At 38.3% G+C, this 13,305-nt stretch overlaps 1 protein-coding gene across 1 annotated transcript in view; it reads left to right on the forward strand.

Annotated features, from left to right (window-relative positions):
* Positions 1-13,305, forward strand: part of GLDC (glycine decarboxylase) — a 95,774-nt gene that overhangs the window by 18,446 nt on the left and 64,023 nt on the right. Inside the window, exons 3-5 of the mRNA XM_059411680.1 lie at positions 244-379; positions 6,286-6,450; positions 13,218-13,295. Of these exons, the coding sequence (XP_059267663.1) occupies positions 244-379; positions 6,286-6,450; positions 13,218-13,295 (379 nt within the window). The remainder of the gene's footprint in view (positions 1-243; positions 380-6,285; positions 6,451-13,217; positions 13,296-13,305) is intronic.

Below are 13,305 nucleotides of genomic sequence, written 5' to 3' on the forward strand. Positions count from 1 at the left end.
AAAAAGAAGAGCCAAAAAAAAGTTATGGGGAACCAAACTGGAGGGGTAATTGAGTGCTGTTTTGGGATTTTTTTTTAAATTTCTGCATGCACTACGTAATATTGTTGTGGAATTGATTCTTATATTTTTCATATAACTGTTTTCATATATATATTCAAAGAAAATAAAATTCTTACACTATAGTTAGAGTTCTCTTTTGAGATGTTTTTCTGTTTATAATATTTCTCTCTTTTTTGTAATCAGGTGAAAATGAAATCCTTACAACTCTGCGTGCCATTTCCAGCAAAAACAAGATCTGGAGATCATATATGGGCATGGGCTATTACAACTGCTCCGTGCCACAGACGATTTTGCGGAATTTACTGGAGAATACAGGATGGTAATGTATTACTAGATTGAAAACAGGAGTACTGTGTTTTGATCTGCGTGAATTTCCCCATTTCCCCCACACGAGCTTGTTTTTTTCCCCATTTCCCCACACAAGCTGGCTTTTGTGTGTTTGAGTCTGTGAGGAGTTGACGTTGTGTTGGCCATCAATACACACCGCCCTGATCTGCTGCCTCAAGTCCACACCTGCAATTCTGAGGCACAAAGCATTTGTCTAGGCTAGGGCAGAGGTTAGCCTGGGTAGATGAGAAGCACAGCACCTTTGTATCTTTTTCTGCTTTTGAATAGCAAAGCAGTTCTGGTTCATCAGAGTGCTTTGTCCTGGATGAAGTCGCTCATGTCCCATCATTAGAGGAGCCAGATTTATTGGCCTAATCACTCCCGCCTCCTGGCCAGAGCTTTTAGCTTCAATATGCTCCATTTCTTCATTAGTAGGAGAACAGGAAAGAACCATCAAAGAACTAGGTGCTTTTTGTTTTTGTTTTTGTTTTTTGCTTTTAGTGTGAGTGTGAATAATTTGCACTGCTGAGGTTTCTTTTCCACTGTGGTATTGACAAAAGTTTGCATGGTTGAACTCCAAGTTTGATTTCAAAAGCAAATGGCCTGTCTTTCCCCTTACAAAATAAGCCTCAAAAGTACATGAACGAGCTGCAGCATTTTAGCTCTCTGAATACTGGCCAGAGCCCTTCACTCTTGGTGGCCATAGAGAATATCCACCATATTGCTTCCTGGCTGTGAGTGGATGTGTTAATTTACTTTAGGAGCTGCCAGCATTTTGAGAGGGAAACAATGTTGTTTTGCTTTTTCAGTCCTGGTTTTTGGGCACATTTTAAATGTTGTTCCTTTCCATTCACTGAAAGTTGATTTGAATCTCAGAGGGTAATACTGTACATCACCAGCACTGATAGAGAGGGCTGTGCACATGAGGGCAAGGAAATTTCACAGTATCACCCTTCTGAATGGTTTCCATAGAGACAGAACCAACAAATTCCGGTGACGTGAGGTGAAAATAAATGGACAACATAGCTTCAAAAGAATACAAACATTTGGGCTCTTACAAGAAAATTTACATCAGGTCCAGAATTTTATTTTATGGGGTCCACTGTTAAAACAAATCTTTCATGGCTGATAACATCAGTAACTAATAGAAAAACACTTAAATTTTCCTTGTGGCTATTTCTGTTCTGAGTAGCTTTGGCTCTGGGATTAAAAGGAGAGAATCTCATGAATGTTTGTCCTACTGCACTACCTCCTTCTTTCTCAATCCCACAAGAATGTCACAGCCCAAAATCGTAGAAAATGCTTATTTTGGGATAAATGTTAATGCCATGTTAAATATATAAGCATCTTGTTTGAGCCAGATAAAATGCTTTCTTGGATGTGCAGATGCTTTAAAAATATATTAAAATACATCTAGAAGCAGAAATGAATTGAGTTAGTCAGTTGAAATAAAGAAAATGTAGGGATGCCTGGCTAGCTCTGTTGGTAGAGGATGAGACTCTTGATCTCAGTGTGGGGAGTTTGAGCCCCATGCTGGGTGTAGAGATTATTTAAAAATAAAATCTTTAAACAAAAGAAGAAATAGAAAATGCAGGTCACAGACACCCCATCTTAATCACCACATTTTGCCTAATTGAGTCAGCAAAACCTTTGTATAGATGACAGGAGGTCCGTGTTAGCATTTTTCTCCTGAAATGAGGGTTTATTAGTGTCCTTGGACCTCAGACTCACTGTCCTGAGTTTTTTTAATAGTTTTGTTAAGACCTTTAATACCTGTTACTATAGTTGTCCAGAAAATGTGTAGACTAAAGGAAGCTCACAAATAAAACAAGTGGGATCATGTATTTATTTTTGCAAGAAAACAATTATAAAACTCTCTGCCTTTAGCAGGACTAATTACCTTCAGTCTAAGTTTGGGCTTATTAGAGTGTTGAGCAAGGCAAGAAAAGCTGGCAAGAGAAGAAAATATTAAATCTCAAAGTCTGTTATCAAACAAACAGTGTGATCTAAGGTATGGAGGACTATACTTGGGATGGCTGGGGTTTTTTCCTGCAAGTAATGGGGAGCCATCTCCATTTAAAAAGGGAAGTCAAATACTACACACTTCTGTACAACAGATCTTCAGTAAGTTCCTCTTTTAAGCACAGCATTAGGGCAGTAAGGTAACAAAGGGCAAGTTGTGGATATGGGGCATTGGAAGGAAGATTAATGGGAATAGATCATGATTTGAGCTCAAAAAAACTGCAGTTTCTACCTTGAGAACTAGCACAACACCTTTGAAGGAATAAGAATATTCAGGAAGAGAAACTAGTGTATTTGGGGATCTAGTTGGAGGAAGAATAGGCAATGTGAAGCTGACGAAGATGTGATAAATTTTCAGAAAAAAAACCTTTCCAAATAGGAATACCTAATAATACCTGAGCAGAATTGTGAGTAAATCCCTCTTAAAGATCAAAATAATGGGAAAAAAAACCTTTTTAAGACAACTAATATTTGGGCAGGATTTTACCATTTCCATATGCTTTATATATATTAACCTCCTTTGAATGCTAAGAACATAAAGATATAGGTGACGTTATCTTCATTGATCACCAAGAGAAACTGGGAAAGAGAGATTTGGTTACTTGTCCCAATTCACAGGTAGTGCGTTAAAGAATTAAGGTTGAAACCCAGGGCTTCTTAAAACTAGTATCATGATAATGCAGGGAAATCTGTGAATCATTATAGTACTAAATAGGGTACGGAAGGGTATGATCTTTCTGGAGAGGAACATGGCAATATGTACTGAGAACCTTAAAATTAATTATCATATACAGTTCAAAATTCTACTTCTAGCAACTATCTGAAGGAAATAAGACAGAGGGTACTTAATTTGAGAGTACTTAATAATAAATAATAGTAATAATAAATAATAATAAATTATAGTAAATAAGATGATTTAATGCTACATAACAGTTAAAATTATGTCATTGAACAATATTGAAGTTATTAGAAATTGTTCATGGGATACTGTTAACAAAACAGGGCATAAAACTTTACACAGAACATAATATTATTTTAAATATAAATATGATTATGGTGTAGAAAGAGTAAATTAATTAGCTTGATTGGGGTACCAGAATATGTATATCAAATCATTATATTATATATTTTATATTTTATTATTTTATTTTATTAAGTAGGCTCCACACCCAGTGTGGGGCTTGAGCTTACTACCCTAAAATTAGGAGTCAGACCTTCTACTGACTGAGCCAGCCAGGTGCCCCTGTACACTTTATCTCGATTATCTCAATAAAGCTGGAGAAAAAGGAATTATAAAGAGAAGTCACAAATAAACAGGGGGCAGATACCACAACAGAAAAATGGGCAACATACTTGAGTGTGTCTGTCATAAAAGAGAAAAAAAAAACATTAAAAAGAAATTCATTTAAATGGTAACTGTTGTTATCTTGGGAGTTTTCTGATAATGGGTGATTTTATTTTCTCATCTGAATTTTCCAAATTTTTATAATAAAAAGGTGTAAGATAATCAGAAAATTTACAAAAATGGGATCATGGTATTTAACACTTGTACTTTTTAAATACATATATCAGGAGCACCTTCATGTCAGGAATTATTCTTTAATGCATTATTTTCAATAAATGTGTAGTATTATGTATGCATAATTCTCTTTTCAGTGAACACTTCATTTTGTTGCTTTTGTGTTGTTCTTATTACCCCTTTTTCAATATTCAGTGCTGTGATGAATTCTTTGGAATATTGCTGTCTCTATTCCTATTGTATATGCTGTGTCCATGGGTATTCTGAATCTTTCCCATTTATTGGATGGACCAGCTAATTTGTGTATGCTCACGTGTGTGCCTGAACAAGTTTGTGTGTCTGTCTATATGTAAAATAACGACTCTGAATAAAATGAAAGTTTCAGATAGCCAGGCAATCTAAGCATGTCTTTGTGGTGGCAGGCCATGCTGTGTGTGAAAGTCTTATCGGATGTGAGGTCACAATTGCTTCTTGTCTGTGCCTTTTGTGTGACCCCATTTCTACTCAGATTCCTTTTCTACTTTGTCTACAACATGTATTGTGTGCCTCATTCATTCCAGTTCACCACCCACTTAGAATTGGCAAACTGATTTATAGTTGCTAAGCCAGGCTGTTCAAGGAGTTAACTGGAGCAAAAATGTACTCTGCTATACACCTACACACATACACACACACACAACTATGCCAGTTAAAAGTTTTAGATTATTTCAAACTCTTGATGTTGGACTGCTTGGTTAGGCAAGTTCCCCCACCCACTTCCCCTCAAACATAAGAAGTATTGATTTCAAATCCTTCAGAAAGAAAAGAAAAAGGATGGAAATATCCTGCACATGATTACCAGAGCAAGACAGAAAGGGATAGGGCTTTAAAAAAAAAATTGTTTTTCCCTAATACTTTTCTGGCTTAGGAGAACAAAAACAATAGAATTATAAAACAATGTCAATCACATGTGGGAGCATGGACCCCAATCTGACCCACTTTGGTGGTAGAGTGAATGGATTCCAGGTGAAAAGATAGCAACTGTGTTACGAGTCCTCAGTCACCCTCTCATATCACCTGATTTTCTTTTCTTTCTTTCTTTCTTTCTTTTTTTTTTAAGATTTTTATTTATGTATTTGACAGAGAGAGATCACAAGTAGGCAGAGAGGCAGGCAGAGAGAGAGAGAGGAGGAAGCAGACTCCCTGCTGAGCAGAAAGCCCGATGCGGGACTTGATCCCAGGACCCTGAGATCATGACCTGAGCCGAAGGCAGCGGCTTAACCCACTGAGCCACCCAGGCACCCCTGATTTTATTTTATTAAAAAAAATTTATCACTCTGAAATGATTTCATTTATTTATTATCTCTTTTTCCCCATGACAGCATATTATTGAGATCAGGGACCGTTACCCGTTTGTTTATGATGTATCATCAGCAGAACATAGCCTAGTTCTTGGTGGTTACAGGCATGTAGTAAAGTTTGTAGGATGAGTGAAGTAATGAAAAAAGGATGAAAGTATAAAATGGATTAGCTCAAATACCTGAAGAAATATTTCTGACTAATAACTAGAGGATACAAGACTAAAACTCTTGCTGTGCTGTCTTCTAACCATTTATATCCTTGAATTTTGATAGCTGCAGAGTTAACTTCTCCAGACTTAATAACTGAATAGTCAGGATTCTTAAACAGACCTCTCTTAATTTCCTAGGAGCACATAGAATCTCTACTGCTTAGTATAAAAACAAAGATCCTCATAAAACAACACTTTTGTGGGGCATCTGGGAGGCTCAGTGGGTTAAGTGACTGCCTTCAGCTCAGGTCATGATCCTGGAGTCCCAGGATTGAGTCTTCTATCAGGCTCCCTGCTCAACAGGGAGTCTGCTTCTCCCTCTGACCTTTCTCCACTCATGCTCTCTCTCTCTCTCTCAAGTAAATAAATAAAATCTTAAAATAAAAAACACCACTTTTGAGTATAGATAGTAAATTCTTAGATGCTTTCCTATTGTGGACTCTGATGGAGATAGGCTTTTAGCTAGAAGAAAGATAACAGGAAGTAAAACTTGTGTTTATATTACCGTAGGTAAACTCACGTGGATTTAAGAACCAGGTTACAATAAAACACATACATATGATGAGATTATTAATACAGACCTGTAAGATTAAAAAGCAACTTAAAAAAATAGAAATGTAAGTACTGAACATGGCCAAACTAAAGATAATATTGTTACTGTGATTTAAGTCTAAGCATCCCTACTGATAACACAGTTCTCAAAGAAGGCAAACTTAATTCCAGTTACTGAATTCCAAAATGAACACGTCTCGTGCACTTTTCTGATAGTGAAGTCACAGTTTGGACATGGCCTTTGTGTCTTTCACAGGATCACCCAGTATACTCCATACCAGCCAGAAGTATCTCAGGGGAGACTGGAGAGTTTACTAAACTACCAGACCATGGTGTGCGACATCACAGGCATGGACATGGCCAACGCATCCCTGCTGGATGAGGCCACAGCAGCTGCAGAGGCGATGCAGCTATGCCACAGGTGAGAGGCCCATGGGCCAAGGGCCATTCTCGGGTGTCTTTGGCTGTGCAGGTAGAGCTGGCCCTATTGGTGTCCAGTGACTGACTCTCTCTGTCTCAGAAACACACACACACACACACACACAGTAGCATTATACCAGTCAACTGAGAGAACCAATAAATCTGCAATAGTAGCAGCTTTAGAAAAGTGGCTTTTTAAAGCCGATATTGTTTTCCATTTAACATGAGAAAACATTTGGCTCTTCTCATTCATTGTGTTGGCTCTGGTCATCCATAGTGTTAAGTTCAGGGATGTTAGGGCAGCTCTGAGATAGTATCAAGCTCCCCTCTCTGTGCCATCTTCAGTGTGAGGCCTTTGTCCTCATGGTCACAAGATGACTGGTGGGGCTTTAACCATGACCCCTGCACCCAGGAAGGAGGAAAGGGGAAAGGGTGCTGCTAGCTAAATAAGGCCTCTTGAAAGAGTTTGTTGGAAACTTGCATTCACAACTTCATGCTTTCTTGACAACCCCTACCTATGTGACCTGGGGGAATGCAGCTTTTATTAGAGGTGCACTGCTGCCCACTACGTTCTCGAGTTCTGTTCCTGTTGGTAAAGGGGAGAACGGTTATTGGGTAGGAACTGGCGATCTGTGTTGTTGAAATACCATTTTCTTTCATGAAGCAAATTGTTTTAGATTGTCCTTAAATGTTTTATACCTTGTTTTTTTGTATTTAACAATACATTGTGAGAAGATTTGCTTTAGTCAGCTTTCTAGGACATGGCTTTTATTGACTACCTGGTATTACTCACTCACATGAAAGTACCATAATCTATGTAACCTCATCTCTTTTGTTACACATTCACTTTGATACCATCTTTTACTGTTACAGATGCTATTGTTTTACATATTTAGAATAAATTTTGTCAAAAGTTCTGATTGCGGTATGCCTGGGTGGCTCAGTAGGTTAAAACCTCTGCCTTTGGCTCGGGTCATGATCCCAGGGTCCTGGGATCAAGCCCCACATCAGGCTCTCTGCTTGGCAAGGAGGCTGCTTCCCTTCCTCTCTCTCTGCCTGACTCTCTGCCTGCTTGTGATCTCTGTCTGTCAAATAAATAAATAAAATCTTAAAAAAAAAAGTTCTGATTGCATGGAGCACTGAGTGTGGTGCATAAACTGAATCTTGGAACACTGAAAAAATAACAACTTTTTAAAAGAAATATTTAAAATTTTTTTAAATTCTGATTTTTTTAATATTCTATAATTTTAAATTAAAAATTTTTTTTTTTAAGTTCTGATTATTTCCTGAGGATGCATTTCTAGAAATAGAACTGCTGGGTCATGGTATAGAGTTAACAGTTGCTTTCCAGTTCCTCACCTTCCTTTGTTCTTGGCCTTGTGAGTACTTTTGAGCTTACCTTCCTGGTAGAATTTTCCTGTAGATGTCATCTGGTTCGGAAATCTGCCCATATTCATGGTATGTCTGAGATTTTGTGCCTCTGGCTCTGAATGCCCATGTAACTCTCTTTTTTGGCTTCCAGATACTTAGAGATGGTTAAATTGGTTCAGGTACCAATTCCAATATGTGTGTGGAGGTTTTCCCCACACCAACAAACGATTCTTTGAGAACAACAGTGTGTCTAAGAATTCCTCTCAATTCTGACACAATCTATCTAGAGATAGCATCGGATTCCAGGGGTTAAGGGTTCAGTACAAGATTGCCCCCCCACCACACTCCACCCCACCCCACTTCATATGCCTGTGGCAAGCCTGTGTTATTTCCTTTGCTTCTGAGTGCCTGGCTATAAACAATAGGTTCCCAGGACACGCTCAGTTAATTTGCTAGAGCGACTCACAGCACTCAGAGAAACATTACTTACTCGATCACTGGTTTATTACTAAGGAAAAAAACAGGAATAGCCAAATGGGAGAGATACATAAGGCAAGTTATGTGAGAAAGATGTGGAGCATCCATGCTCGCTCTCAGTGTATACCATTCTCCTCCGATTGCCACATATTCATTGACCTAAAGTTCTCCAAACACTGTCCATTTGGGTTTTATAAGGCTTCATTACATAAGCAGAATTGATTAAATCATTGGCAGTTGGGTATTGATTTGACCTCCAGTCCCTGTTCCTTCTGAGATCAGGGAGTAGGATTAAAAGTTCCACCCCTCTAATCACATAGTTGGTTCCATTGGCAACCAAACCCCATCTGTGGACATTTTCCAAATTTAATTAACATGTAAAAAGACATCTTTGTGTTCTCCACAGTTAGGAAGTTTGGGGAGCTATGAGCCAAGAACTGTGGATGAAGGCTTAAATATAAATGAAAATATGAAATATTTGGTTTTTGATATATTAAAAATTTGGTCATAACCAAATATATATTCTTATAAATCACAACATTGCAGTAGTGAACCCCAAACAAACTTGCTTAGCAGGTATGTAAAGCTCTGAATTTCCAGCCGCAGGTTATTCTGCTTTCCAAGCAGCAGAGGTGGGTTCAGACTTTTCCACCTGATCCTGGGTGGATAGCCAGAAAGAATGCTGCTCCGTTCTCAGCTGTTCACATTTTTATCTTATCTCTTCCTTATCCCCCTTCTTGCTTCATCTCCTCCGCCTCTCTTTCTAAGCTTCCATTTCATACTTGGAGAACCTGAGGCCTTTTTGGTTGATGGTTCAGGGGTTTGGTCCTGAACTGATTTAAGTTAATGAGCTACAGCTCTGCAAATGCTCGATTTACTTCATCTCTCTTAATTCTCATACCTTCGGGCCTATGTTTAATTTGACTCTTGAAAAGTAGCTTTGTTTTTATCTTTAGAAAAGATAAATAAAATAATAATAATAATAAATAAAAGTTAAAATAGCAGTGTTTTTGTTTCCAAAAACAGATGGCTCTTTTCTCCCAATTTAATGCTCTATTAAAGTTATGTTAATTATAAAAATACCTGTTCAGAGTGGAAAAATATGTAAACAGTAGAGAATATAATGAAGTGAACCTGCTGTTTCTCAGTCCTGTTCCACTGAGAAAGCTGTTGTTAACTGGTCAGTGTGTATCCTTCTGGAAAATTAAATGCATAGCACAATGTACATGTCCTGTTCCCCATCCTTTCTACCCAGATATGCTCATGATACATGCACTGTTACATATACTATTTAAAAAAAACAAAATTCAACTGAGCATATCTGAAGCATATCTGAACTGGCTTTATTATTAAACAGTTCACAAATTGGGCAGCATTCTACTTATCAGGTAGAAAGGCTCCCTGAGGAGTTGTACAAATGAAAGATTTTTCTTATATAGGAAGGAGGGTGGGGCAAGAATGTGATAGGCAAGATCACCTTCCCTTAGGGGGAATGAAAGGGTGTCTTATTATGCAGATGACCACTTCTAGCCTTTGGTGGATGGAGAAAGCCCACATGACAGATTACCTCCTTTGTGCTTATCAGTAAATTCCTGACTCAGGGTTAAGACTACCTTTCTGGAGGAGGTTGAAACTGCAGTTAGTTTAGGTATTAAGCCCCGGTTTGATAACTGGGCCTGGTGCAAGAAACCCCATTTTGGGCCTCTGGTTTTCTTTTTTTTATTTGACAGAGAGACAGTGAGAGAGGGAACACAAGCAGGGGGAATGGGAGAGGGAGAAGCAGGTTTACTGCTGAGCAGGGAGCCAGTGGGGTGGGGGCGGATCCTGGATCATGACCTGAGCTAAAAGCAGATGCCCAAAGACCAAGCCAGGGTGACTCCCCTCCCCTTTAAAAAAATTTTTGGTTTTCTTTTTAACAATCTCCATCAATTTTGTTTCCTGAAATCATGAACGTTTAGAAAACTCCCAGGATTTAGGTCCTTTGGTAGCTGTAAGGTACTGCCCATGTCACTTCTCTTGAGTCCTTTCATGAATGAGGACATTTGGTTTAGATAATCTCCAAATGCTTCTTCTTTTTTTTTTTTTAAAGATTTTATTTATTTGACAGACAGAGATCACAATTAGGCAGAGAGGCAGGCAGAGAGAGAGGAGGAAGCAGGCTCCCCGCAGAGCAGAGAGCCCGATTCGGGGCTCGATCCCAGGACGCTGGGATCATGACCTGAGCCGAAGGCAGAGGCTTTAACCCACTGAGCCACCCAGGCGCCCCTCCAAATGCTTCTTTGGCAGTAAAATTCTCAGATGTTTTTATTTCAACCTTTTTTTATTTCTACTTGTACCCAGTCATTATCCTGTTTTTATTTCTTTTTCTTTTTCTTTTTTTTTTTTAAAGATTTCATTTATTTATTTGACAGATAGAGAGCACAAGTAGACAGGCAGGCAGAGAGAGAGAGGGAGAGGAGGAAGCAGGCTCCCTGCAGAGCAGAGAGCCCGATGCGGGGCTCCACCTCAGATCCTGGGATCTTGACCTAAGCCAAAGGCAGAGACTTTACCAACTGAGCCACCCAGGTGCCCCTCCTGTTTTTATTTCTTTTAACTCTTAACATATTTAAAAATTTAAGCCAGTTTAAGATTGATTTTGCTAAATAGGGTTGGAATAGTGTTTAAAAAAAAATAAAACCCCAAATTCAACTGAGTAAATTTGAAGATCTAACTGGCTTTATTCAACGATTCATGCATTAGGCAGCATCTCATCTAGCAAATAGAAAAGAGTGATAAAGGGCTACAGAAAGGGAAAGATATTTTTTTTTAATATCTGATGATTTAATTTCTTTTTTCAAGTTTTTATTTAAATTCTAGTTAGTTAAAGTGTAATATTAGTTTCGGGTATAAAATTTAGTGATTCATCACTTATATAAAATACCCAAAACTCCTCACAAGTACCCTTCTTAAAATCTTTTTTTTTTTTTAAAGATTTTATTTATTTATTTGAGAGTGAGAGAGTATGAGAGAGAAGCAACTCCCTGCTGAGCAGGGAACCCGATGTGGGACTTGATCCAGGGACTCCAGGATCATGACCTGAGCTGAAGGCAGTTTCTTAAACAACCGAGCCATCCAGGCACCCAAGTGCCCTTCTTAAAACCCATCATCTCTATTCAGCCCATTCCCCACCCATTGCCCCTCCACAACTCTCAGTTTGTTCTCTGTGGTTAGGAGCCTGTTTCCTGGCTTTCCTCTCTCTCTTTTTTTTTTTCTCCTACATTCATCTGTTTTGTTTCTTAAATTCCACATATGAGTGAAATTGTATGGTATTTGTCTTTCTCTGATTGACTTATTTGGCAAAACACAATACTCCCTAGCTTTATCCACATTGCTGCAAATGGCAAGATTTCATTCTTTATGACCAAGTGATATTCCATCGTGTGTGTGTGTGTGTGTGTGTGTGTGTGTGTGTGTGTGTAATCTTCTTGATCCATTCATCAGGCAATGGACACTTGAGCTATTTCCGTAATTTGGCTATTGTTGATAATGTTGCTATAAATACTGGGGTGCATGTATCCTTTTGAACCAGTATTTTTATATCCTTTGGGTAAATACCTAGTAATGCAATTGTTAGATTATAAGGCAATTCTGTTAACTTTTTGAGGAGACTCCATACTGTTTTCCAGAGTGGCTGTACCAGTTTGCATTCCCACCAACAGTGTAAGAGGGTTCCTCTTTCTCTACATGCTTGCCAAGACCTGTTGTTTCCTGTGTTGTTGATTTTAGTCATTCTGACAGATGTGAAATGATATCTAATTACAGTTTTGATTTGTATTTCCCTGATGATGAGTGATTTGAGGATCTTTAGTCATCTGGATGTCTTCTTTGGAAATATGTCTATTCATGTCTCCTGCCCATTTTTTAATTGGATTATTTGCTTTTAGGGTGTTGAGTTTTATAAGTCCTTTATATATTTTTGATGCTAACCCTTTATCAGAGATGTCATTTGCAAATGTCTTCTCCCAGTAGATTCTTAGTAGATTGCCTTTTAGTTCTATTGATTGTTTCCTTCGCTATGCAGAAGCTTTTTATCTTGATGAAGGTCTAGTAGTTCATTTCTGCTTTTGTTTCCCTTGCCTCAGTTGACATATCTAATAAGAAGTTGCTTTGGCCAATGTCAAAGACATTACTGCTTGTGTTCTTCAGGACTGTTGTGGTTTCAGGTCTCATATGTAGGTCTTTTATTCATTTTGAACTTATTTTTGTGTATGATGTAAGAAAGTAGTCCAGTTTCATTCTTTCACATGTTGCTGTCCAGTTTGAAAGAGAAAGGTTTTTATTTTTTTATTTTATTTTATTTTTTTAAGGATTTTCTTTCTGTATTTGAGAGAGATAGGAGAGAGCATGAGCAGGGGGAGGGAGTAGATTTTCCACTGTGCAGAAAGCCCAACCATAGAGCTTGATCCCAGGACTCTGGGATCATGACCTGAGCCAAAGGCAGACACTTAACAGACTGAGCCACTCAACTGCCCTGAAAGAAAAAAGGTTTTTAAGGAAGTTACAAACAAGAAAGGGATTACTTAGAGCAATGTCACTTTCCTTTGGAGGACAAAAAGGATCTTATTAGGTGAATTACCACCTCATTGGTGATTACCAGGAAATTCTAGGCTGACCAATTAAGATTGTGTTACTGGGGATGTTTGAAACTATAATCAGGTATGTATTAAGCCTCAGTTTGGTGACATGAACCTAGCACAAGTGACTCTATTTTGGGCCTTTGGTTTTCTTTTTAAGAATAGAAAGTGGATTTCAGTAGAATTGATGACTCATTTTTTACATTGCATTCAGAGTTTCCCTAAGTACCACCTTTGCTTTGCGTTCTTAGAAGCCACTTTGATTTCTTTAATGTTCATGTTTGAATGTGATTTTCCTTTTCAACAGACACAACAAGAGGAAGAGATTTTTTGTTGACCCCCGTTGCCACCCACAGACAATAGCTGTCGTCCAGACTCGAGCCAAGTAATTAATT

Source organism: Mustela nigripes, chromosome 9 (genome assembly GCF_022355385.1).
Source record: "Mustela nigripes isolate SB6536 chromosome 9, MUSNIG.SB6536, whole genome shotgun sequence".
In the NCBI taxonomy this organism is placed as follows: Eukaryota; Metazoa; Chordata; class Mammalia; order Carnivora; family Mustelidae; genus Mustela; species Mustela nigripes.